The sequence below is a fragment of the Monodon monoceros genome, unplaced genomic scaffold, assembly GCF_005190385.1.
Source record: "Monodon monoceros isolate NGI ecotype Baffin Bay Population unplaced genomic scaffold, NGI_Narwhal_1 Super_Scaffold_13, whole genome shotgun sequence".
Taxonomy (NCBI): Eukaryota; Metazoa; Chordata; class Mammalia; order Artiodactyla; family Monodontidae; genus Monodon; species Monodon monoceros.
In genome coordinates this window covers 20,805,109-20,833,099 of record NW_021703769.1, presented here as the reverse complement: position 1 = coordinate 20,833,099, position 27,991 = coordinate 20,805,109, and the positions used below count along the sequence as shown (strand labels likewise).

The 27,991-nt window shown below is 39.8% G+C and overlaps 1 protein-coding gene across 2 annotated transcripts in view; it reads left to right on the top strand.

The window, feature by feature from the left end:
- Nucleotides 1-27,991, top strand: part of RALGAPB (Ral GTPase activating protein non-catalytic beta subunit) — a 100,150-nt gene that overhangs the window by 4,862 nt on the left and 67,297 nt on the right. For both annotated transcript variants that reach the window (XM_029220370.1, XM_029220369.1), the window contains exons 2-5: nt 14,618-14,833; nt 18,570-18,772; nt 25,722-25,885; nt 27,461-27,647. In XM_029220370.1, coding sequence (XP_029076203.1) covers nt 14,648-14,833; nt 18,570-18,772; nt 25,722-25,885; nt 27,461-27,647 — 740 coding nt within the window. In that variant the 5' untranslated portion in view covers nt 14,618-14,647. The remainder of the gene's footprint in view (nt 1-14,617; nt 14,834-18,569; nt 18,773-25,721; nt 25,886-27,460; nt 27,648-27,991) is intronic.

The window sequence follows — 27,991 nt, the reverse complement described above, 5'->3', positions numbered from 1 at the left end:
TTAATAAATGTTTGTTTAATGAAATGACTGATGTACGAATTTACAAAGTTAAAAAAACCCTGTTCTCTGTAATTAGATTCGAAGCTCCTTGGGAGCAAGGACGATGTTTATTCATTATTATAGTCCCTGTGCTTGGTGTATAGAAGGCATGTAATAAATATTGGCTGAGTTAATTGATGTAATTAATGCCAAGCTGTGGTCTTAGTGTGTCTACCACTGCATTGATCATTTTGGTAGTTTGTCAATTAGACCAAACCTTCATGTTACTTTGTGGTAGTACCTACAAGTCATAAACTGTTACCCAGCACACAGTGACCTGATAGTAGAAACATCCAGAGATTACCTAGAAAATGGATACATGCAGAGTTGGGAAGGCGATTAAGTGATCTGCAGGGTAGCACTGTCATCTTTGCTTTCCTCCTGTCACTTCTGGAGTATTGAAAGTGGAGACTTCTCTGCTCGCAGCTCAAGTTGATAGCCAACAGAGCCTAGCTGGGAAGGAGACTCATAGGATCCTAACACAGCAGTGAAAGCTCTCAACCATCTGACTTCAGTATCTCACCACAGTGCCCAACCCTCCCTGCAATGTTCCCATCCTTCCTGCCCTCCCCTTTCTCAATATATTAGAGACACTGGAGTCTGCTTTCCTGCTGTCCCTTCAGCCTGTCTTAGATACTTCCGTCAAATTTCTTTAATAGGAATTCACTTCCTTTTGTATTATTCCTATGATAAAGTTAAACTTTCTCTCATTCTCTGCCCTCAGTTTTTACTAAGTTAATTTCAAATCTCCAATCTGATGATTCATAGTATTCTTCCTCCATAAGAGCTATCGTTTGTTGATTGCTTACTATGGACTAGATAGGACCAAATATCTTACATGTCTTGATTCTCTAATCACAACTCCAAAGTAGGCTGTTACCCTACTGTTATCTCCATTTAACAGATGAGGATGCTCAGACACAGAGATAGAGCAACTTTTGCAGGATTTTCCAACTTGCAGGTGGTGGAACTGGGATTTGAATCTAAGAAGTCTAGTTCCAGAGTCCTGGCTCTTAACCAGTCTCCTATTTGTTTTCATGCTTCTCATCTCTGTGTTTAATGGCTACATTATAGTATATAGAGTTAATATGCCCTAATTGTGAAGGTATTCCATTATTGATGGACAGTTAAATTCTGATCACTTCCCCATCTTATGTGCAATTCACTACAGTGAATGAATGCCTCGTGCATTTTTCTATTGAGTTGTTTATCAGGATAAATTAAGTGGTATTACTGGGTCAAAGCACCTGATATTACTATGTCTCCCACTATGTATTGGCAAAACATTCGTGCTATCCTTGGGTGAATGGTTAGAAAAATGGCATTAGGCTGAGGTGCCTTACAAGTGTGTCAATTTATCGGCAGGATAGAGCTACAAACAATTCCATGGCAAGTGGACTAGGCAATCAAGGCCCATCAGGGTTTTGCCATGGTGCTATCCTGAAAGGTTGATGCACATACGAACATCTTTGCCCAGGAGGACTTAGGCTGTGAAACAATTCTGGTTCTTGAAACTACAGATGTTCTCTGAGATCTCTGGGTTGCTTTGGACAGCCTGAGCTGCAACAGCAAGAGGAGGTTCTTATTTGCATGTTTAAGTCTAGGCTGGCCAATGACAAAACTGGACCCAACGGGACTTACCCTGCCGAATCTGTGACATTACACTCTGCCCTCATCTTCTTTTTTCCTAAGAGCAACAAACATGAAACAAAATGAAGTTATAGGACTTCCATAGTTGGGTTATAAGCCCAGACCCTGGAGCAGAGGTGGGTTAGGGTGACTTTCAGGGCAGCAATGGCTCATTCATAGTGTATGCCTCCCTACCTTCCCTCCACAAGAATCATGCTAATTCAGTTACCAAAACTAGCATATGCCTTTATCTTTGATCAGAGGCGTAAATTGACCCATAGGTGAGTTCTTTTTAGCTTACATCCTGTTTTTTTTTTTTAAACTTGAATTAGTTGCCAACATTTAAGGAGTGGACTTCACAGAGATGTCCAGATTTTCTGTGTCTCTTGAAAAACTGGATTATCAGACAGCACTGGGGTCTACATTCCTTCAAGGTAATAGGTGGCTAGGACTGAGTAGTGATTGTGTCCTTTAAAGAGAACTTTAATTCTCTAATTTGCCCCAATGTGCACCCTACCCACTTCACCCCATGTTTGGTTTCCTAGACTGGAGGTTTTCATCCTTCCCAGACCTAATATTGGTAATGACTGCTTCAGTATCCTGAAATTAACAGATAATATATAACCTACCAACACATAGAATTTTAAAAAAAATCTGTGAAACTAACAATAACAAATGAAAACCATAAATTACTATCCTTCCAATAAAATTGGTATTTCGGTAAAAATGCTCAGGTAGAGCTATACTAGAGGACATAACAAAATGGTCAGATGCTTGTGTCTACTTATAACTTGAGAAGTAAGACAGTGATATGGCACTTTATATTTGACATTTTGAAATAAGGGCTAAGTAAGTAGCATGTAGTTCTTGTGATTGTGTTCCTGACAGCAGTGTGTGGTATTAACAACTCAGACACCACAAAAGGTATGGCCTTTGGTGATGTGATTGTTCTGAAATGGTGAACAATTCTTGGTATGGTAAGGTTCCAAACATAAAAAAGTTGAATCTTTCCTCGGTTTGCATGGTTAATTGTGTTACTGGAAAATTAAGTGTATATTAAAATAGCACAAAATATTTTGTATTTATGAGTAAAATGAAGTTAGATTTTTAGCCTTAGACAATTAAGAACAGAATGATTTTCTGGCAGACATTAGAAAGTCAGGTGAAATGTAGCAAAATTATTCATTGTGCAGGACTGTCACCTGGGTTACAGGATGTCTAGATATCCTGGATCTGCCCATAAATACCAGTAACATGCCCCAGTTGTTGCGTTAACCAAAAGTGCACTTAATATTTCCAAAATACCCTGGGGGGGCAGTCCTTTTTTTTTTTAATTGAAAATCATTGCCCTAAACTCTTGAGTGTGTCCTGTTGGCCTTACCTCCTAAATCAGAGTGAGTTTTTATCACTCATTTTGCTAGTTTAATATTTACAAAATGATGCCTTAGTTACTTAACTTTGTGTTTCTTTGATTTTTTTTTATGTTTGTTTCCAGTGTTCATTTTCTCTTCATTGTTTAATTTGCCTCTGCAGTTGACCCTTTCTGTTAGTGGGTTCTGCGTTTGCAGATTCAACCAACCATGAATCAAAGATATTTGGGGAAAAAAAATCCAGAAAGTTCCAAAAAGAAAAACCTGAATTTGCTGTATGTAGGCAGCTATTTACACGGCATTTATATTGTACTTACAACTATTTACATAGCATTTACATTGTATTAGGTATTATAAATAATCTAGAGATGATTTCAAGTATATGGGAGGATGTGCATAGGTTATATGCCACATACTTTTATATAAGGGACTAGAGCATCTGTGATTTCGGTATTGTTGGAGGGTCCTCGAACCAGTTCCCCGTGGATACCAAGGGACAACTGTAATTATAAGGTACATCTTTGTCTTATTATTTTTTGTCTTTTATGTATTCTGTTGAAATTTAGCAGCTGTATTTTTCTGTTACATGTGTTAAATATTTTAGTTCAACTTTTTCTCTCGGTCTTAGTTGCAGTATGTGGGCTCTTTAGTTGGGGCACGTGGCGTCTTTAGTTGCGACATGAGGACTTCTTAGTTGCGGCATGCATGCAGGATCTGATTCCTGGACCAGGGTTTGAAACCAGGCCCCCTGCATTGGGAGCGCAGAGTCTTACCCACTGGGCCACCAGGGAAGTCCCTACCTTACATGTTTCTTGAAGCATTTATTTCATTTTCTTCCATGTAATCATTTAAACATTAATAGATTTGAAGAATTTAAATCTCTTACATTTAAAAACTTTTTAAAAATTTTAAGAAGAATTTAAGAGCTATTAATCCTGTTTTGATTGGTCTTTCATAGTGTTTTTTTCAAGAAAGATACTCCTGTCTTTACTTCAGAATTGGGAAGGGTGGTAGCTGTTTCTTAAAAATGCAAATTCCCAGGCCCTAACCCAGACCTACAGAATTGAGCTTTTTAGGGATGGAGTTTTGAAATCTACATTTTAAACCAAAGGGCCCCCCCCCCCCATGATTCTTATGTATACAGTGGAGTTTGAGAGCTAGCTTGTCTTTTTTTTTTTTCTTAAAACATATTTTTCCCTCCAACAATGTATTATCCGAAATGGCCGCTAAATATTATTTAAATATTCCTTGAATATTTGAAAACCATCCAACTACTTTTTTTATACTAATAAATAGCTTAAAGCAAATGGACATTTTCAATTTTTATATGTATACAACATGCAAAATTTTGGACTTCCTTCAGTGGCATAAAGGGAACATCTTCCTTCTTCCCATTGATAAACCTTGGCATTCTGAAACATTCAGTATTCACTGTGTGCCAAGGACTTCTCAAAGATTCAGGAAGTGAGGCTTCCCCTCAAAAAAGGTTGACACACTTGTGGTGAAGATATCTTTACAAAGCTAACGAATAACCAAACGTGAAGCTTAATATGAATAGCCTGTAGTAGGCACTCAGAGCTGGTGAAGAGAGGTGACTGGAGGAGTCAAAAAAGTTTTACCAAAGAGGACATTTGAGCTGTGCTTTGAAGTGTGAAGACTTCGTAAGGTGGAAAGAGGTGGGGAACAGCATGAGCAGTAATACAGGGTATGAACAAACTTGTCGGTTTTGAGCAATCATCAGTAGTTCTTTGGGTCATAGCTTGGAGGATGGGGTGGGAAAGTGGCCATAGAAGGTAAAACTGGGAACGTGGATAAGCAATTTCAATTAGAATTTTAGGCAAGGTTTTTTTCTTTAATTGGATAAAGTCATCATAACTTTTATATAAAAGAGTAAATGCCTGAGAGTAGCTGATAAAGTTTTGAAAAAGAGTAGTTAAAGTAAAGGGGGCTTCCTTTTCAGATGTTAAAACATTCTATAAAGCCACTGAATTTAAATCATTATGGCTGGACTTCCTTGGTGGCGTAGTGGTTAAGAATCCGCCAATGCAGGGGACATGGGTTCTAGCCCAGGTCCCGGAAGATCCCACATGCTGTGGAGCAACCAAGCCTGTGCGCCACAACTACTGAGGCTGCACTCTACAGCCCACGAGCCACAACTACTGAAGCCCACGTGCCTAGAGCACGTGCTCCGCAACAAGAGAAGCCACCACAATGAGAAGCCCGTGCACCATAACAAAGAGTAGCCCCCGCTCGCCACAACTAGAAAAAGCCCGCACGCAGCAACAAAGACCCAATGCAGCCAAAAATAAAAATTAATTAATTTTTAAAAATCGATATGGCGTTAGCATAGGAATAGACAAATAGTTGAACAGAACAGATTTGTAAATAGATTCCTGTATAAATGAGAGTCTAATATATGACAAAATTGGTATTTCAGGCCAGTGGGAAAGGACGTGCTTTTATTTTTTTGTTTTTTGGCTGCATTGGGTCTTCATTGCTGTGCATGGGCTTTCTCTAGTTGTGGCGAGTGGGGTCTACTCTTCGTTGAGGTGCGCGGGTTTCTCATTGCGGTGGCTTCTCTTGTTGTGGAACACGGGCTCTAGTCGCGTGGGCTTCAGTAGTTGCAGCATGCGGGCTCAGTAGTTGCAGCACATGGGCTTAGTTGCGAGGATGTGTTGTTTTTGTTTTTTTTTAGATGTTGGGGGTAGGAGTTTATTAATTAATTAATTTTTGCTGTGTTGGGTCTTCGTTTCTGTGCAAGGGCTTTCTCTAGTTGTGGCAAGCGGGGGCCACTCTTCATCGTGGTGTGCGGGCCTCTCACTATCGTGGCCTCTCTTGTTGTGGAGCACAGGCTCCAGACGCGCAGGCTCAGCAGTTGTGGCTCACGGGCCTAGTTGCTCCACGGCATGTGGGATCCTCCCAGACCAGGGCTCGAACCCGTGTCCCCTGCATTAGCAGGCAGATTCTCAACCACTGTGCCACCAGGGAAGCCCAAGGATGTGTTTTTAATAGATGATGTTGACACAGCTTACTATACATCTCTAAGAAAATAAAATTGGATCTTTCCTATACCACTTGTAGAAGTAAATTCCAGGTGATATAAAACTTAAATGTGAAGAATTATCTTGCATGGAAATCTAGTAACTCCATTATACACTTTAGGGTTATGTCTTTAAACTTCTGGACCTAGACGCATAATAAATATTTTATGTATTTTACATTATGACCCAGAACATATGCGTATATAAAAAATGAAACAAGTCTCACAGAACATTGCTTACCTTTACTGTGTGTGGTGCCTTTATTGTATATTCTATTCCATATAATTAAAAAGTATTATCTATTTCATTTATTTTATGACCCACAGTTTGAAAAACACTGATACAGGGGATAGGAGGGAGAAATCACCTAAGCGAGACTCAAAACTAGAAGTTATAAAATAAAAAAATACATATTTGGCTAGAATAATGAAATTTCATTTCATACCTACCAAATTGGCAAATAAATAAATGTGTAAATAAATCTGGTTCTTGGCAAAAGATTGGGAGTGAGAGGAGGGAAGGGCTCTCATCCATTCCTAATGTAAATGGGAGTTGTTACAGCTTCTTGGGAATCTATCTGGCAAGACCTATTAACATTAAAAATACATATACTCCTTGATGCAGTTGTTTCACTCTTGGAAACTTGTCCCATAGAAATTAAAAGGCCACTACTTAAGGATATATAAGGAAGCATATTTATTGCATCATTATTTCCTGGTGACAAAATATGGGAAATGAAGTAAATGTAAATCATTGGGAGACTGAATAAATTGTACCATATCATGGAATATTACACAGCCATTAAAAAGAACCTTATTGGAAGGATATTCATGAGGTACTGGTGAATGGAAAAAAGATGTAGAAAAGTATATAGTCCCTAGCTATGTGTGTATATAAATTATTTTAATATGACTGAATTAGGGTGGAGCAAAATACACAAGGAAGTGTTAGGTTGGTTAAATGGATTATCTATTCAGGGAAGTGAATTATTTGGGTAGGGAATGAAGACAAATGTAAAGGGTAAAAAATCACACTAAAACCAAACAAAAAACCTTGTAGTATAATGTTCTTGTGCATTTATTGAAGAGATTATAGTGTGTGTATTATACTATATACTATATGTATATGTATGTGTGTGTCTGTTTATATATATGTCCATAAAAAAAGGTGAGAAAAAATGTTGTGTGGGTGTAAGTTATACTCCGATGAGAATGGCAACCTATCAGAGTCTCCCCTTTTTTCCCTTCCATTTTTTAAAAAAATTCTTATTAGTCATCAGTTTTATACACATCAGTGTATACATGTCAATCCCAATTGCCCAATTCATCACACACACACACACACACACACACACACACACCCGTGGCTTACCCCCTTGGTGTCCATACGTTTGTTCTCTACATCTGTGTCTCAACTTCTGCCCTGCAAACTGGTTCATCTGTACCATTTTTCTAGGTTCTACATATATGAGTTAATATACGATATTTGTTTTTCTCTTTCTGACTTCACTCTGTATGACAGTCTCTAGATCCATCCACGTCTCAACAAATGACCCAATTTCGTTCCTTTTTATGGCTGAATAATATTCCATTGTACATATGTACCACGTCTTCTTTATCCATTCATTTGTCGATGGGCATTTAGGTTGCTTCCATGACCTGGCTATTGTAAATAGTGCTGCAGTGAATACTGAGGTGCATGTATCTTTTCGAATTATGGTTTTCTCTGGGTATATGCCCAGTAGTGGGATGGCTGGATCATATGGTAATTCTATTTTTAGTTTTTAAAGGAACCTCCATACTGTTCTCCATAGTGGGTGTATCAATTTACATTCCCACCAAGAGTGCAAGAGGGTTCTCTTTTCTCCACACCCTCTCCAGCATTTGTTGTTTGTAGATTTTCTGATGATGCCCATTCTAACTGATGTGAGGTGATACCTCATTGTAGTTTTGATTTGCATTTCTCTATGTCGAGCAGCTTTTCATGTGCCTCTTGGCCACCTGTATATCTTCTTTGGAGAAATGTCTATTTAGGTCTTCTGCCCATTTTTGGATTGGGTTGTTTATTTCTTTTATATTGAGCTGCATGAGCTGTTTATATATTTTGGAGATTAATTCTTTGTTGATTTGTTTGCCAATATTTTCTCCCATTCTGAGGGTTGTCTTTTCATCTTGTTTATGGTTTCCTTTGCTGTGCAAAAGCTTTTAAGTTTCATTAGGTCCCATTTGTTTGTTTTTGTTTCCATTACTCTAAGAGGTGGATCAAAAAAGATCTTGCTGTGATTTATGTCAAAGAGTGTTCTTCCTATGTTTTCCTCTAAGAGTTTTATAGTGTCCGGTCTTACATTTAGGTCTCAAATCCATTTTGAGTTTACTTTTGTGTATGGTGTTAGGGAGTGTTCTAATTTCATTCTTTTACATGTAGCTGTCCAGTTTTCCCAGCACCACTTATTGAAGAGACTGTCTTTTCTCCATTGTATATCCTTGCTTCCTTTGTCATAGATTAGTTGACCATAGGTGCGTGGGTTTATCTCTGGGCTTTCTATCTTGTTCCATTAATCTATGTTTCTGTTTTTGTGCCAGTACCATATTGTCTTGATGACTGTAGCTTTGCAGTATAGTCTGAAGTCAGGGAGTCTGATTCCTCCAGCTCCATTTTTTTCCCTCAAGACTGCTTTGGCTATTTGGGGTCTTTTGTGTCCCCATACAGATTTTAAGATTTTTTTGTTCTAGTTACATAAAAAATGCCATTGGTAATTGGATAGTGATTGCATTGAATCTGTAGATTGCTTTGAGTAGTATAGTCATTTTCACAATATTGATTCTTCCAATCCAAGAACATGGTATATCTCTCCATCTGTTGGTATCATCTTTAATTTCTTTCATCAGTGTCCTATAGTTTTTGCATACAGATCTTTTGTCTCCCTAGGTAGGTTTATTCCTAGGTATTTTATTCTTTTTGTTGCAATGGTAAATGGGAGTGTTTCCTTAATTTCTCTTTCAGATTTTTCATCATTAGTGTATAGGGATGCAAGAGATTTCTGTGCATTAATTTTGTATCCTGCAACCTTACCAGATTCATTGATTAGCTCTAGTAGTTTTCTGGTGGCATCTTTAGGATTCTCTATGTATAGTATGTCATCTGCAAAGAGTGACAGTTTTACTTCTTCCTTTCCACTTTGTATTCCTTTTATTTCTTTTTCTTCTCTGATTGCTGTGGCTAGGATTTGCAAAACTATGTTGAATAATAGTGGCGAGAGTGGACATCCTTGTCTTGTTCCTCCTGATCTTAGAGGAAATGCTTTCAGTTTTTCACCATTGAGAATGATGTTTGCTGTGGGTTTGTCGTATATGGCCTTTATTATTTTGAGGTAGGTTCCCTCTATGCCCACTTTCTGGAGAGTTTTTATCATGAATGGGTGTTGAATTTTGTCAGAAGCTTTTTCGGCATCTATTGAGATGATGGTTTTTCTTCTTCAATTTGTTAGTATGGTGTATCACATTGACTGATTTGCGTATATTGAAGAATCCTTGCATCCCTGGGATAAATCCCACTTGATCATGGTGTATGATCCTTTTAATGTGTTGTTGGATTCTGTTTGCTAGTATTTTGTTGAGGATTTTTGCATCTATATTCATGAGTGATATTGGTCTGTAATTTTCTTTTTTTGTAGTATCTTGGTCTGGTTTTGGTATCAGGGTGATGGTGGCCCCATAGAATGAGTTTGGGAGTGTTCCTTCCTCGGCAGTTTTTTGGAAGAGTTTGAGAAGGATGGGTGTTAGCTCTTCTCTAAATGTTTGATAGAATTCACCTGTGAAACCATCTGGTCCTGGACTTCTGTTTGTTGGAAGAGTCTTAATCACAGTTTCAATTTCATTACTTGTGTTTGGTCTGTTCATATTTTCTATTTCTTCCTGGTTCAGTCTTGGAAGGTTATACCTTTCTGAGAATTTGTCCATTTCTCCCAGGTTGTCCATTTCATTGGCATAGAGTTGCTTGTAGTAGTCTCTTAGGATGCTTTGTATTTCTGTGGTGTCTGTTGTAACTTCTCCTTTTTCATTTCTAGTTTTATTGATTTGAGTCCTCTCCCTCTTTTTCTTGATGAATCTGGCTAATGGTTTATCAATTTTGTTTATCTTCTCAAAGAACCAGCTTTTTGTTTTATTGATCTTTGCTCTTGTTTCCTTTGTTTCTATTTCATTTATTTCTGCTCTGATCTTTATGATTTCTTTCCTTCTGATAACTTTGTGTTTTGTTTGTTCTTTCTGTAGTTCTTTAGGTGTAAGGTTAGATTGTTTGTTTGAGATGTTTCTTGTTTCTTGAGGTAGGCTTGTATAGCTGTAAACTTCCCTCTTAGAACTGCTTTTGCTGCATCCCATAGGTTTTGGATTCTCTGTGTGTTCATTGTCATTTGTCTCTAGGTATTTTTTGATTTCCTTTTTGATTTCTTTAGTGATCTCTTGGTTATTTAGTAACGTATTGTTTAGCCTCCATGTGTTTGTGTTTTTTACGTTTTTTTCCCTGTAATTTCTAATCTCATAGCATTGTCAGAAAAGATGCTAGATATAATTTCAATTTTCTTAAATTTACTGAGGCTTGATTTGTGACCCAAGATGTGATCTATCCTGGAGAATGTTCTGTGTGCACTTGAGAAGAAAGTGTAATCTGCTGTTTTTGGATGGAATGTCCTATAAATATCAATTAAATCTATCTTGTCTATTGTGTCATTTAAAGCTTCTGTTTCTTTATTTATTTTCATTTTGGTTGATCTGTCCGTTAGTGTAAATGAGGTGTTAAAGTCCCCAACTATTATTGTATTACTGTCTCTCTTTTTTAGCTGTTAGCAGTTGCCTTATGTATTGAGGTGCTCCTATGTTGGGTGCATATATATTTATAATTGTTATATCTTCTTCTTGGATTGATCCTTTCATCATTATGTAGTGTCCTTCCTTGTCTCTTATAACATTATTTTAAAGTCTATTTTATTTGATATGAGTATTGCTACTCCAGCTTTCTTTTGATTTCCATTTGCATGGAATATCTTTTTCCATCCCCTCACTTTCAGTTTGTATGTGTCCCTAGGTCTGAAGTGGGTCTCTTGTAGACAGCATATATATGGGTCTTGTTTTTGTATCCATTTAGTTAGCCTGTGTCTTTTGGTTGGAGCATTTAACCCATTCACGTTTAAGGTAATTATCGATATGTATGTTCCTATGACCATTTTCTTAATTGTTTTGGGTTTGTTTTTGTAGGTCCTTTTCTTCTCTTGTGTTTCCCACTTAGGGAAGTTCCTTTAGCATTTGTTGTAGAGCTGGTTTGGTGGTGCTGAATTCTCTTAGCTTTTGCTTGTCTGTAAAGCTTTTGATTTCTCCATCGAATCTGAATGAGATCCTTGCTGGATAGAGTAATCTTGGTTGTAGGTTCTTCCCTTTCATCACTTGAAGTATATCATGCCGCTCTCTTCTCGCTTGTAGAGTTTCTGCTGAGAAATCAGCTGTTAACCTTATGGGAGTTCCCTTGTATGTTATTTGTCGTTTTTCCCTTGCTGCTTTCAATAATTTTTCTTTGTCTTTAACTTTTGCCAGTTTGATTACTGTGTGTCTCCGTGTGTTTCTCCTTGGGTTTATCCTGTATGGGACTCGCTGCGCTTCCTGGACTTGGGTGGCTATTTCCTTTCCCATGTTAGGGAAGTTTTCGACTATAACCTCTTCATATATTTTCTCTGGTCCTTTCTCTCTCTCTTCTCCTTCTGGGACCCCTATAATGCGAATGTTGTTGAGTTTAATGTTGTCCCAGAGGTCTCTTAGGCTGTTTTCATTTCTTTTCATTCTTTTTTCTTTATTCTGTTCCGCAGCAGTGTATTCCACCATTCTGTCTTCCAGGTCACTTATTCGTTCTTCTGCCTCAGTTATTCTGCTATTGATTCCTTCTAGTATAGTTTTCATTTCAGTTATTGTTCATCTCTGTTTTTTTGTTCTTTAATTCTTCTAGGTCTTTGTTAAACATTTTTTGCACCTTCTCGATCTTTGCCTGCATTCTTTTTCCGAGGTCCTGGATCATCTTCACTATCATTATTCTGAATTCTTTTTCTGGAAGGTTGCCTATCTCCACTTCATTTAGTTGTTTTTCTGGGATTTTTATCTTGTTCCTTCATCTGGTACATAGCCTTCTGCCTTTTCATCTTGTCCATCTTTCTGTGAATGTGGCTTTTGTTCCGCAGGCTGCAGGATTGTAGTTCTTCTTGCTTCTGCTGTCTGCCCTCTGGTGGATGAGGCTATCTGAGAGGCTTGTGCAAGTTTCCTGTTGGGAGAGACTGGTGGGTAGAGCTGACTGGTGCTCTGGTGGGCAGAACTCTGTAAAACTTTAATCCACTTGACTGCTGGTAGGTGGGGCTGGATTCCCTCCCTCTGGTTGTTTGGCCTGAGGCAACCTAACACTGGAGCCTACCTGGGCTCTTTGGTGGGGCTAATGGTGGACTCTGGGAGGGCTCACGCCAAGGAGTACTTCCCAGAACTTCTGTTGTCAGTGTCCTTGTCCCCACGGTGAGCCACTGCCACCCCCCGCCTCTGCAGGAGACCCTCCAACACTAGCAGGTAGGTCTGGTTCAGTCTCCCCTGGGGTCACTGCTCCTTCCCCTGGGTCCCGATGTGCACACTACTTTGTGTGTGACCTCCAAGAGTGGAGTCTCTGTTTCCCCCAGTCCTGTCAAAGTGCTGCAATCAAATCCCGCTGGCCTTCAAAGTCTGATTCTCTAGGAATTCCTCCTCCCGTTGCTGGACCCCCAGGTTGGGAAGCCTGACGTGGGGCTCAGAACCTTCACTCCAGTGGGTGGACTTCTGTGGTATAAGTGTTCTCCAGTCTGTGAGGTCACCCACCCGGCAGTTATGGGATTTGATTTTACTGTGACTGTGCCCCTCCTTCCGTCTCATTGCAGCTTCTCCGTTGTCTTTGAATGTGGGGTATCTTTTTTGGTGAGTTCCAGTGTCTTTGTGTTGATGATTGTCCAGCAAGCTAGTTGTCACTCTGGTGTTCTCACAAGAGGGAGTGAGAGCATGTCCTTCTACTCCGTCATCTTGGTTCAGGGCCACAAATTTTCCTGTCCGTTTTTGAGAGTGCTTATTTTAGGGCGGTGGTGCTGGGGGCAGGGGGAACATCAGGATATCCTTAGGGGGGTTCCTTATAAATCCTAAGGAAATTGAGGCAACTTTAACAGTCAGTCGCATCCACCCATCCTTCACATTGTAGATACCTTGTTCGATTCTGGTGCATCCTTTCTGCCTTCCCATTTTCAGGGCTTCTTGGTTCAGAGGAGGACCATATCCTCTTGAAAAACACTGATACTTATTGAGCTGGAATGAGGCTTTGTAAGATAAAATTAAACAAAGCTACCAGTTTGAAGAAAAACTAGTTTAAGGGATAGAACTTTTTAAAGCTTAAATGTATCCTTAAACTCTGCTGGCTGGGCAAACAGATTTCAGAGCAAGTAGAAAATGAAAGTTAATAGAAATTAATTGGAAAGGACTAACCATCCTTGATTCTACTCATGAGTATGGCATTTATGATTGTAATATTTACATTGCAGTCATATAGGTATGTTTTCTGTGGCTAAAGTTTCTCATTTGTATGGTAGACTTAGATATCTTTTCATGGAGAATATACAGCATAGGGAAAAGCAGGACATGTCATGGATAATGTATAGGTTAGTGAGGGGCAGTACATGCTATGGTTAAGAGCATGGTCCCTGGACCCCAACAGATGTGGACTCAAAACCCACCTCTACCATGTTATAGTTGTGAAGCCTCAGGGAAGCAGCAGACCTCTCTGTGCCTCAGTTTTTTCGTCTGTGAATTAGGGATAGCATTATTTAATTTTCATAGAGTTGTGTGATTTCATGAGTAGTATGTAGTAAATGCTCAGTAAGTGGCAGGTCTTTACATGTTTTCTGAAGGACATTGACTTCCAGGGGACCCATTACCAGAAGAATGTATGCCACTGCTGTAGAGAATGAAATATTCTCAAAGAATTTTATGTCTGATTTGAGGGCATTGGTGGGAAATTGCAGGGGTATGTTTCTAGCAAGTAATAGGTACTTGGAAACTGTTGACTGAAAAATCTGGGGCCTAGAGTAAACCCTTTCCTTTGTCTCGCTTTCCTACTTAGAGCATACCCTTCTTCTGTCTTTTTCTATTCTGGAACATGAAATGTAGAAGGTTCCCTCATGCTGTGAGTGTACCAAATTTGATTATTTTATCCCCTTGCACGGTGATCATCTGCCCCAGCTCTACTCTGGGCTTCTGAGGGCTCTTTTGGGGAGGTGCTCAGAGAGCTGCTTCCCAGGGTCTGCCTTTCCTACCTGATCTCACTAAGAGGCTATTTAGGACATTCTCAAGACATTTAAATGTTTTTTTTCCTCAGTCTTCTCAAGGCAATATATTTACAGCTTCTTTATCTTGCTATGTAGGGTAAATATGTATTTTACTAAGTTTTATTAGTTTGCAGCAATATAGTTTGACTTGTAATTCTCTTTTGTCTTTTCAGGTGCCATTTGGATAGTCCTTTAGCGGCACGATGTACTCTGAGTGGAGGTCGCTGCATTTGGTGATTCAGAATGATCAGGGCCACACCAGCGTACTACACAGCTATCCAGAGAGCGTTGGGCGAGAGGTGGCCAATGCGGTGGTTCATCCTCTCGGGCAGGCCTTAGGTACCCTTTCAGCGGCTGGTGGTGAGAGTTTGTTGAAAACTGACAAAGAAGTAAGTGTTTTTTCATTTCATTCTACTCTGTGAAAATATAAGTTTGTTACAGAATAATTTGTCTAGCATTGTCTTTTTAAGTGGATTTCTGCTCAGTGTAGTGTGACGTCTTAATTTGACCGTATTTGGGTTGAGGGTTGGGGCCCAGAGTCTGTGGGAGTTATGAGGAATAGGTTGTACCATTGTACTGTTGGGACTTCCTGCTAGCTGGGCCCAGTTCTCCACTTGAGCTGTGAGCTGAGACAGAGACTTGCCTGTCAGGTCCCTTTCCCTAAGTTTTAGGCTTAGTCTTCAGATTTCCATTCAGAGGTTGTGTTTGGAAGGTCTTCATTCCTACGTCTAGATGGCCTCTGACTGAAGGCCCATCTTGTGTTGTCTTCAGGCTACACATGTGTGCTGCACTTGAGGCTCTCCCGCTGTCTCCATCCCAGTCTCCCCTTGTCTGACTTCTAGGTTTAAGAGTGCTACAGAGCAGCTAAGCCTGTATAGCTGTGAGCCCACGTGGTTGGAATAGGGGTTGTGTTTGCTGTTCCTAAAGATGAGGAGCTTTTGGAGTGGCTTGGCCTAGAGCTGGTCCTCTGTTCTTGGGTTCAGGGGACGGGGCTGAAGTTAAGTTGCCAGTGGGGAGTCATGAAGGGGCCCTGAGAATGGAGTGATACAGAGCTTGCTAGTATGAGGTCTGGCTGAGATCGGGATTAGAACTTGTCCCCTGTGCTTGAGGACATTCATACAACCTTTAGGCTTTGGGTTTACCTGTTTCTCAGACACCGCACCGTTTTTCACTTACATTTTGATTTCTTGTGAAGGAGAGATTAGGCTTAATCTAGATATAAGACAACTCTAGTTAGGAGACTAAGGTTTATAGCTCAGGAAGTATTTTATTTACCCTCTGTAGGCCAAAGAGCCTGGGTTGCCAAAGGGGAAGCCCCTCATACTGAGGAGCATTTTCTTCTCAGAGTGCCCTGGCAGAGACTTACCCCGAGGACCAGGACTTGTCCTGCACACTCTCTTCTTGGTGTCAGTAATTCCTTCTGCCCTCTCCTGGGAAGAGATGGCATGTGAGTAGATAAAGGTGCTCAGTGCAGCCCTTGTTTTTTCTCCTTTCCTACCCTCAAAAGGATATGAGAGAATAGGTCTTGAATCCAGTGTCCTCTCGAATTATACAATTGAACTATTGTGTGAAGATATTACCAAAGATACCTTCTCCTTAGTCTTTCCTGTGATAATTAGGGACTTGCAACCTGTTTTAAAATTCTTTCTCTTGTTCAGCTAAATCCCACCCCCTCCATACCCCTTCCCACCTCATTTGTCACAGCTTCACTGTGTCTTTATAGTCACTTTTAACATTTATTGCTGTTATATGTTACTTTCTATTATATTATATTGTTGTTATGTATTTTCTACCCTTAGCCTTTGTAGTTCTGAGGTTAAAAATTTCAGTACATGTATTTATCTTGTTAGATTCAGCTTTAGTTTTAAGGTATTATAATCTTTTTTAAAAATTATTTTATTTATTTATGTTTGGCTGCGTTGGGTCTTCGTTGCTGTGCGCGGGCTTTCTCTAGTTGTGGCGAGCAGGGTCTACTCTTCATTGCGGTGCATGGGCTTCTTATTGGGGTGGCTCCTCTTGTTGTGAAGCACGGGCTCTAGGCATGCGGGCTTCAGTAGTTGTGGTGCACGGGCTTCAGTAGTTGTGGCTCGCAGGCTCTAGAGCGCAGGCTCAGTAGTTGTGGTGCACGTAAGTGCTCCACGGCATGTGGGATCTTCCGGGACCAGGGCTTGAACCCGTGTCCCCTGCATTGGCAGGCGAATTCTTAACCACTGCGCCACCAGGGAAGCCCAAAGCTGTTATAATCTTTTTGAATCCTGAATTTCTATTCAACAAGTTAGTTGTTTTTTTTTAGCTTTGTGATATCTACAAATGGTCAGCATGTAATCTGTTTTTCTCCAAGTTAAAATCTTGGCAGAGCCTTTGGCATGCCATTGGGCATCTTCTTCCAAAATGATCTTGGTACAGTAATCCACTGCTATTCTCCCATGTTATTTTGACCAGTTACAAATCCAACCATTCTACCTCCTTCTGGGCTGTATCTTTCCATCTTGTCCACAAGGACCAAATTTCTTGTTAAAGCCCAGTTCCCCCTTTGCCAGAGAAGGCTGTTAATGGCATGGTGAGAATAGCTTTAGATTTCTGGTTGGAAGACCAGGGATCAGATTTTCAGCTCCAGCATTTCCAAACGAGTGCCATGGTCCAAATTGCTTAATTTGCTAAACTTCAGTTTTCTTATGTATGAAATGAGGATGGGGACTTCCCTGGCGGTCCAGTGATTAAGACTCCACGCTTCCCTGGCGGTCCAGTGGTTAAGACTTCACACTCCCACTGCAGGGGGTACACGTTTGATCCCTAGTTGGGGGACTAAGATCCCACGAGCCATGCAGTGTGGCCAGAAAATAAAAATAAAAAGTAAAAATAAAATGAGGATAGTTTACCCTCTCACACCAGTTATTTTGATGTTTAGATAATATTTATGAAAGTACCTCAGAAACTGGTTTTAAATCAGTGCCAGGTTTCTACATTTGTCAGCTGCCTTCATAGTAACCCTCTTAATAAAGGAATGAAGCTTGTCTGGCATGACTTGTTCTTCTTGAGCAGGCTGGTTCTCAGTGACCCTGCTTCCCTTTCATAAGTGCTCACTGATCATCTGCTGAGTAATTTGTCCCAGAGTTTTGTCTGGGATTCACTTAAACTTTCCAGTCTACGTTATCTGGAATATAGTTTCATCCTCTTTTGCAAATTAGGCCATTTCCCCTTTCTCATTGTGCCTTATTCGTTCATGACTGCAAGCAGTGGGTCAGCAGTCTCTTAGGCACCTTCTCTCGGCCCCTGTGATTCAGACAGGTCAGGAGGCTGGAACTCGTTTAGTGCAGCCAAGTGCCTTTTTAAGATCTTACCCAGCTTCAGTCCCTTCTGACCTCTGTTTGTTCTTGGCCTTCCATTTAAAATATTGTTTTCTTTGCCAATGAAAATAGTCACAAAATAAGAGTTGGGCAGTTCATCTTCCTTCTTGTTGTTTGTTAAAGTTGCATAATCTGGAAATGGAATATAATTAAATTTATGTAAGTGATTTCCTAAATGACACACATACCTGCATGCAAATTAAGTGGAGAAAAATATCTAAAATTTTCTATTTCTGTGCCTCCCATCTCTATGGAAAATCAAGATGACCTGTAGTTTTTATTTTACAGAGCAAACAATAATAATATTTAAGGAGTGAAAGCCAACATAGGCTTAATTAGAAATAACTAATTTATTTTCTTCTTAAATCTTTTGCTTAGGAAACGTTGTCTATGTCTTTTTTTTTTTTTTGCGGTACGCGGGCCGCTCACTGTTGTGGCCTCTCCCGTTGCGGAGCACAGGCTCTGGACGCGCAGGCTCAGCGGCCATGGCTCACGGGCCCAGCCACTCCGCAGCACGTGGGATCTTCCCGGACCGGGGCACAAACCCGTGTCCCCTGCATCGGCAGGCAGACTCTCAACCACTGCACCACGAGGGAAGCCCCCTGATTATGTCTTATACATGGAAAGTACATTCTGTAGAATTAATCTGATGTATGTTGAGATGAATATACTTCAGTTGAGAGGTTTTTGACAATAAGAGGTTAACATTTTAAATCAATCTACTGATATACAGATAGGAATGTGTAATAATTCTATATGTATATTTTCTTTTGTTTAGGTAAAATGGACCATGGAAGTAATTTGCTATGGACTGACCCTTCCATTGGACGGAGAGACTGTAAAATATTGTGTTGATGTATATACTGACTGGATTATGGCTTTAGTGTTGCCGAAAGATTCTATTCCATTGCCAGTTATTAAAGAGCCTAATCTATATGTTCAAAGTATACTAAAACACCTGCAGAATCTTTTTGTACCAAGGTAAGCTATACTAGTCTATCTGGCCTGTTATTAGGATCATAATAAACTACTCATCAATGTTACTTTTTTATATTATAGGAACTGATTTCATTGTTAGACCTTTGAACAGTAACTTTCATTACTTGTTCAGTTAAAGAGTGTGTTAATATGAATGAGAGAGATGGGCTTATATAATGTTTACTAGGACTCTTTAACAAGTGTGTGTTCATTTTAACGGCTTTTGGCTTTGCTTCTAAGATCTGATAGCTATTAGGTGTTAAAATACTGTGACCCCTTTCCCTTCCAGTCAAAAAAACCCATACTTTTGCCTAACATAATTCTTGTCTCCACTTAAGCTAATGGCGACTAAGCCATCTACCTTAAAATGAATCTTTCTTATGAGAGAATGAAGACACTGAAGTAAGCAGATTTGAAATTATAGGCACATTTGTAGTAGACCAAAAGAATACTCTTGACAGTTTGTTATTGAGTTTTTCCCCTATCTCTGCGGCAGAGACCTTAAATATTGTAATGTAAGATTGCCTTACTTGTGCCTAAAACATTTTTTTCCCATTCTAAAAGAATTATATGTCACTATAAAGGATTTTGGAAATATAGAAAATAATGGAGAAGAGAGCATTAGTTGCCTACCTATTTGTAGGGATTTCCTTTGAGAAAAATCTGTTTTCGGCTGTTCTTTATGTCTGTGGAAGGGGCAAGTGGGCTTCCCTCCTTTTGGAAAAGTTCTGGTTAGGGCTTTTGATCGTCAGATGATGAGGACTTTGAATCATCCAAAAACCAGCCCTGTAAATTTTAACTTTTTAAATTTAGAAGGAAGATTACTTTGGAAAAATCTGAATTAAAAAAGAGGAATCTCCATTAAGAGCTCTGGTCTATAGGATCAGTTGTACAAACATACCTCAAGATATTGCAGGTTTGGTTGCAGACCACCACAATAAAGCGATCATTGAAATAAAGCAAGTCACATGAATTTTTTGGTTTCCCAGTGCGTAAAAGTTTTTATACTATACTGTAGTCTGTAAATATGCAATAGCATTATGTCTAAAAAAACAATTACCTATCTTGATTAAAAAATACTAGCATTGCTGAAAAATGCTAACCATCTGAGCCTTTAGTGAACTGAAATCTTTTTGCTGGTGGAGGGTTCTGCCTCAATGCGATGGCTGCTGACTGATCAGGGTGGTGGTTGCTGAAGCTTGGGTGGCTGTGGTGATGTGTTAAAATAAGACAGCAGTGAAGTCTGCCACATTGATTTACTCTTCAGTTCATGAACGATTTGTCTGTAGCATGCAATGTTGTTTGATAGCATTTTACCTACAGTAGTTCTTTCAAAATTGGAGTTAATCCTCTCAGACCCTGCTGCCGCTTTATCAACTAAGTTTATGTAATTTTCTAAATTCTTTGTTGTCATTTCAGTAATTTTCACAGCATCTTCACCGGGAGTAGATTCCATCTCAGGAAACCACTTTCTCTGCTCATCCATAAAAGCAACTCCTCTTCCATTAAAGTTTTATTATGAGATTGCAGCAATTCAGTCACGTCTTCGCGCTCCACTTCTGATTTTAGTTCTCTTATTATTTCTGCCACATCTGCATTTACTTCCACCACTGAAGTCTTGAGCCCCTCAAAGTCATCCGTGAGGGTTGAAATCAGCTTCTTCCAGACTCTTATTAATATTGATGTTTTGATCTCTTCCCGTGACATAAATATTCTTAATGCCATTTAGAATGGTGAATCCTTGCCAGAGGGTTTTCAATTTCCTTTGCCCAGATCCATCAGAGGAATCGCTGTCTGTGGCAGCTATAGTCTTAAGAAATGTATTTCTTAAATAATAAAACTTGAAAGTCGGAATTGCTCCTTGATCCGTGGGCAGCAGAATGGATTTTGGGTTAGCAGGCAAACATTAATCTTGTTGTACATCTCAGTGTTGACTGAAAAAAATGCACAGTCGAAAAGTTGAGAATTATGTTTTATTCGGCGGACTTACTGAAGACTATAGTCCGGATACTGTTTCTCAGTTCTGAGGGGCTGTTCCAGAGAGGTAAGGGAGGAGCGAGGATGTATAGGAGTTTTGCTGGGAAAAAAACAAAACTGTGTAGTGGAACATCAAAAGATTACTGCTAATCAAAAAACAGACATCTCAAGTTAATGATTTTAGTGCCTTTCTGTGTATGGGAAGCTGCAAGAGTTTGGGCTCATTGAAATTATTCCTTTGGTATGCATCTTAACTACCTAGGGCCACTATTTTCTTTCTGTCTGTCCTGAAGTCCCCTCAGGGTGCACCATGGGGGTGGGGGGGGCAGCTGCAGTGGCTGATGGCTTTATGGCCACAATATTGTTTGTTTACTGAAATGGCAGGTGACATTCTTTGTCCACATCCATTAGAGCTCTTGGATGACCCAGGTGCATTGTTAATGAGCAGTAATATTTTGAAAGGCATCTTTTCTTCTGAGCAGTAGGTCTCACCAGTGGGCTTAAAATGTTGTAAACAGATGTGCTGGCATCCAGGCTTTATTTCATTTATATGGCACAGGCAGAGTAGATTTAGCATAATTTTTAGGGGCCCTAGGATTTTCAGAATGGTGAATGAGCATTGGCTTCAACTTGAAGTCACCAGCTGCATTAGCCCCTAACCAGAGAGTCAGCTTGACCTTTGAAGCTTTGAAGCCAGGAGTTGACTTCTCTCTAGCTATGAAAGTCCTAGATGGCATCTTCTTCCAATAGAAGGCTGTAGGCTGTTTTGTCTCTATTGAAAATCTGTTGTTTAGTGTGGCCACTCTAATTATCTTGGCTAGATCTTCTGGATAACTTGCTACAGCTTTTACATTAGCAGTTGCCGCTTCATCTTGCACTTTTTTTTTTCTTTTAAATGGAGACATTTCCTTAAACTTCATGAACCAGCCTCTGCTGGCTTCAGACTTTCCTTCTGCAGCTTCCTCACTGCTCTCAGCCTTCATAGAACTGAAGAGAGTTAGGGGCTTGCTCTGGATTAGGCTTTGGCTTAAGGCAGTGTTGTGGCTGCTTTGATCTTCTATCCAAACACTAAAACTTTCTTCATATCAGTAGTAAGCCTGTTTCTCTTCGTATCATTTGTGTGTTCACTGGAGTAGCACTTTTGATTTCCTTCAAGAACTTTCGTTTGCATTCACAATTTGGCTAATTGGTGCAAGAGGCCTAGCTTCCAGCCTGTCTTGGCTTTTGCCTTGCCTTCCTCACTAAGCTTAATCATTTCTGCCTTTTTACAATGTTGTGTTAGATTCTGGCGTACAGCAGTGATTCAGTTTTTTGTATATATATATGTACACACGCGTACATATATAAACACACACATATATATGTATATTCTTTTTCAGATTCTTTTCCATTATAGGTTATTACAGGGTACTGAATATGGTTCCCTGTGCTATAAGGTAGGTCCTTGTTGTTTCTAGCTTTTGATTTAAAGTGAGAGACATGATTCTTCCTTTCACTTGAACACTTAGAGGCCATTGTAGGGTTATTAAATGGCCTAATTTTAATATTGCTATCTCTCAGGGAATGGGGAGGCCTGAGGGGAGAGAGAGAGCAGGAAAATGGCCAGTCGGTCGGTGGAGCAGTCAGAACACACACAACATTTATCAGTTAAGTTCCCTGTCTTATATGGGCGTGGTTTGTAGTGCCCCAAAACAATTACAATCACCATAACAGATATAATAATGAAAATATTGCGAGAATTACCAAAATGTGCCACAGAGACACAAAGTGAGCAAATGCAGTTGGAAAAATGGTGCCGATAGACTTGCTCAATCAATGCAGGATTGCCACAAGTCTTCAGTTTGTAAAAAAACTGCAATATCTGTGAAGTGCAACAGAATGAAGTGCAATACAGTGAGGTATGCCTGTAAACTCCTCATCTTGTGTGAAATGCCTGCTGTAATCTGGCCCCTAACCAGATTAGCTGCTGCTAATTCTGCGTGAGCCCTGCTCTTTGGTCAGACTCATAAATGAAACATTCTCCCAAGACTCCTTAAAGATCTTCTCCATCATTACCTACTCTTTTTCCATCCTCATCCTCCTCTCCCTGTCCTAGATGTGTCCTAGTTGTCCACATCTCTCTCTTGATGGTTCATCTTAAATTCAGCCTTACCTGATCATCCAGGCCCATAGTGATCACACCTTCTTTGAGCCTGTGTACTTCTTGTATCTCTCCAGTTTTATTGCTTATCTTTTAAAATGTGTATGTCTCGTTTCCCCATCTAACCAACTTGAGGGTAGGAACTAGGTTGTATATAGTTTGGACTTCCACAGTACCTAGAGCAGTACTGGTATTACATTAGGGTGAATAAGATGCTGGTTGCTTATATTTATTGATTTCAAATAGAATTATAACAGGAAATGATGGGAAGTAAGTGACATATTGTTTGTGGCTAAGCAAGTTCTTCTAAAATGATATAATACTTTTAATGCTTTCTTGTCATCCCATTTAGGAGACTAATTTACTAGGTTTTCTCTTAGTGCGTGGGACAGTCTCATGGATAGTACTGTCACTGTGTTTCTTTCCTCTTTGTACTCTTACCAACTCTCAGTGCTCAGTTTGTATTGATGAGAAAAATCAATGACATTTGAGTTAATTAGGCTTTTGCTTTGGCTTTTCTCTTTTGAGAAACATGACTACCTTATAAATTGTTCATCTTACTGTTTGGTAGTTAGCTTATTTTCTCAAAAGTGTGTGTGTGTGCATACTTCTGAGTGGGTGCTGAACTGAGTATTAGAGTTCTCATGGCCAGTAATGTCTTAGGGAGCTGAATATTTTCAGTGCTAAATATTGGGAGTTATGATCTCATCTCCTATTACTGGAAGTTTCATTTTTTTTTTTGATTCAGATAGTTCATAAAATTGTCATCAAGTTTACTTAGTTAGTTGTTTTTATGAAAACTAACACTCAGAATAGAGGAAACAGCCTCTACTACTTTGCTAGAGATTATGTCAGAGTGGATGTAGCCTTTCTCTTTTTGCCTATCAGTTTTTTTTTTTTGCATAATTGAGTGAAGAGTGACCCATCGTTTAAAATTGATTAGTGTCTTCATTGCTCAAATAAACTTCTTTAGAAAATGTGACGTTCTTCTAAAGCAGTGGTTGGCAAACTTTTTGTGAAGAGTCATGTAGTAAATATTTTAGCCTTTGTGGGCCATACGGTGTCTGTCACAACTATTCAACTCTGCTGGTGTAGGGAAGCAGCCATAGATGATATATAAATAAATGAGCATGGTTGTGTTCCAATAAAACTTTATTTACAAAAACAGATAGCAGGCCAGATTTGACCCATTGGCCATACATAATTCACCACCCCATGTTCTAGAACAGTTTTCTGAAGCTCACAAGTTGCTTTTGAAAATATTAAGGGGAAAGGAATATTTTTGGTGTTTAGACCTTTCTGTTTATTTTTCAGTAAAGATTACCTTGTTTCTCTTAGCTGTAGAAACTTGGACACTGCTCTTAAATTTAGGCTGTTTGAGTGAGGCTACAGTACCTAAGGAGCAGATGTTTCCTTTTCTGCCACTGGGCAGGTGGTACCTAGAGGGGGTGGGTAGGCCTGGGTTACCATTTGGGAGGCTTCTAATGTCATTGCCATCTTGCAAGAGTGTCACCCCCAGGACTGCTAGTGGTATTTTTATTTCTTATTCTGGGTTCCCTCTTACATGGCTACATGAGGTTTGGGGCTGTTATGTATTTCTTACTCTTTAGTAGCCAGAGCAACAGACACAAGCTTGAGCCTCATGGCTTCCCATGGACTGGATTCACATCAAACTGAACATGGGACATCTTCCTGCTCTTGGGGACTCTTGGCTTTTCCTAAGTGAATGTCTCATCATTTTACTTTAGATCTGACTTCTTTAGGGAAAACTTAAGGTTGTCATTTTTTTGCAACTCCAGTTTAAGTTTCTGGTTTTCTGGGTCATGGCCCAGAATCTGAGAATCTTTATTCTAAGGTTGTGATGGGAGTTCTAAGGGCACTCACTTCAATTTCTGGATTTCTTGAGGCAGCTCTGCGATTCCCTACTCTCATTCAGACATGTTTTATGAATTTGTAACATGAGTCGTAATATATAGAAACTTGGCCTCAAGATTTATTTCAGTAGTATTAGTTACTTGTCTTGGGTTTCACATGAGAACTCTGGAGGGCAGTTCAGCATTTGCTGGTGCAGTGGGTTTACTACGATTCTTGAAATTCTCAAGGTGATCCACTTTGGACAGTGGGGATAAGGGCTGGAGCTTGGACCTGATATTGATCTAATTCTGTTGGAGAAAAATGGTCCTGTGGACTAAAAAGCGTTATAAAACTGTTCTTCGGGAGTATCTTGGGTACCTTTGGAGCCCCCATCTTGGGTTATGTTGCCTTTTTTTTTGTAGAGCAGCAGTAGCAGGTGCTCATTTCTGAGGCAATTGCCTCTATATCTCGTCAGTTTTGGGGATCTGTTAGGATATTCCATTCTGTAGGCTCTTCTGTAGCAGACATTAGCTTCAGAGGGACTTGTGAGCACTATGAAATCCCGTGCAGAATTCTTGTAAATGTGTGTTTAAAAGAATACAAAGGCCATTCTGCTGTGTGAGCAGCGGAAGTGGCTGTGGGTATTTACTCATTCATTCAGCAGAAACCTATTGAGTATCTGTTGTATGCGCCAGGCACATTTCACACTTAGAAAATCTAGAGGTGAAGTTTACTTTCTATTATCCTCTATCTCCCCAGGAGCTCTTCAGGCTTTTTAAGAGTGGTAGGCTGAGATCCCAGAGGGCCAAACTGTATGACGAGGAAGTAGCTTTGAACTGAAGAGGGTGCACCTAATTCTGTCTGCTGATGCTGTTAGGGAGTATCATTGGATCATTGCTTGCTGTGTCCAAAAGTCGCCTGTCCTTAACTGTTGCATTCTCTCCTCAAGGCTTGTCAGTGATGTCTGTCTGTCTTCTTCAGACAGGAACAGGGCTCCAGTCAGATCCGACTATGCTTACAGGTCCTGAGAGCCATTCAGAAACTGGCCCGTGAGTCATCCATTATGGCCCGAGAAACCTGGGAAGTCTTACTGTTGTTTCTTCTGCAGATTAATGACATACTTTTAGCACCACCAACTGTTCAAGGTTTGTTAATTTTTTTTCTAATTTATTTCTGAGCTCCAAATGCTGTTTACTTTTAGACTCAATGAGTAGTAGACTCTGTGGGGATTTAAATTTTGGCACTACAGTTGACAAACCAAGATGAACAGTTCTTAGAATGGAAAACCCTCAAAGGCACAATGGAAAGTTATGTTACCTTCGGTGATGATTTTGCTAATATAGTGAGGGGCTCAGTGAATTAGTGCATGTTTGATAATGACAGTAACAGTAGCTTGTTCAGTATATTAGGATAGAGCCTATATACGAAACAACTCATGTACCTGATTCCAAAGTAGTGATCCAGGTAGACTCTGAAAACTTGATAGCTAGAAGATATTTTGTTTAGCAGATGAACCCTACAGAATCTTAAAGTGTTCTGTTTGGAAGTATGACAGTATGTCATTCATTGCCTAGCCATTAAAAAGCCTCCAATTTTATAAGATTTTAGAGTGTATTTTAGACATCCTGCTTTGTATGCACAGTATACACAGACAATAAGTTGATATTCTAGTTCCAAGTTTCCTTATTGCTTATTCATCTGTGTAGTCCCTTTGCTAACACATGTGAGTGTGCTTGTGCTCTCACACAAATGCAGTGTCCAGGAAGATATCTTAAAAAAACCCTAGAATTTTAGTGTTGCAAGGGACCCCATAATAGGAATACCCTGTCTGGTATTGATGATAGCTGGCCAGACACAGATAGTGTGTCTCTCTGCTACACACTCCCCATGGCAGGGATTTCAGCACCATAAGGCAGGCAATCCATCCACTTCTGGGGCTTATTATTGTTGAAACTTCATCTTTGCCCATTTGAAATAGGAATCCTTAGAACTTTTCCTTCTCGCCCCAAGTTTGTCTTTTGGAGCTATGCAGAGTACAGACCACTGCTGTTCTTCCTAGTTCCAGGGCTTGGAACAGAGGAGCCGCTCTGTTTTCATGGTTGAGGCTCTGTCCTGCCCAGTACCAGTCCTTCGGCTCCCTTCTTTGTCTCCCTCTCCCTTGAAGGGTCGCTTTCAAACACCTGAAGCATTTTATAGCAAAGTTTAGAGGTAAAAAGTCTTGGGTATTTGTTCTGATTCCTTTACTTATTGGCTGTGTGAACTTGGGCAAGTTACTAAAATTTCCTGAACCTGTTTTCTCATCTTCAAAATGGGTATAATCGATAATTGGTAAGAGATTATAAATACCTATCCTGCAGAATTAATGTGTATGAGCTGTGTGCACAGAAACTGACTCATAGCAGTCGTTCATTATAGACACTCATCCTTTCCTTTCTTCCCTCTGTACTCCTTGTCCCACTGCTGGAAGATTAAGATCTGCAATACGAACCGAGCAGGGCCACTTGAAAACTTTCAAAGTGATAATGGGTTGATATATCCATGATTTCCTTCATAGGAGCTTCTAAGAATAGTTTTTTGTTCTCTCTGTTAAGTGATTATTTGAAAGTCAAAACTTAACATTGCAGTTATTTTAATTTTTTGACCAGTTCTCCCAAGTCAGTGAGTTAAAGATTCTGCTTTACAAATAAGTATGCCAAAGATGTTTTCTTTCTGTTGGTAAGGTGGCATTGCTGAGAATCTAGCAGAGAAGTTGATTGGTGTTCTCTTTGAGGTTTGGTTACTAGCTTGTACTCGGTGCTTCCCAACACCTCCTTACTGGAAAACAGCCAAGGAGATGGTGGCTAACTGGAGGCACCACCCGGCAGTGGTGGAGCAGTGGAGCAAGGTCATCTGTGCGCTCACTTCAAGGTAAGTTATCATCATCCACTTGCCTTCCTTCATCCGTCTGACCTTGGGTAGCTTTCCCCTAGTTCTGTGTCTTTCTGGGATTCACAGAGTACATGGTAAAAAGTCTCTGTTCTGTGTCTCTCATTACTGTACTTTAGATAGAGAATCAAACCACTTTTTAAAAATAGATGTGTCAGTTTGGCTAGTGCCTGTCTAATCTAAAACATTTTAGATTAAGCAGGTTTTGGAGAGGCAGATAAATTCTGAGCCCTACCACTCCCACCCCCAAAATCCCACTCTTATTCTGATTATTAAAATATTCATGATCATTATTTTTAAAAAACAAACCAAAGAAAGGTATAACA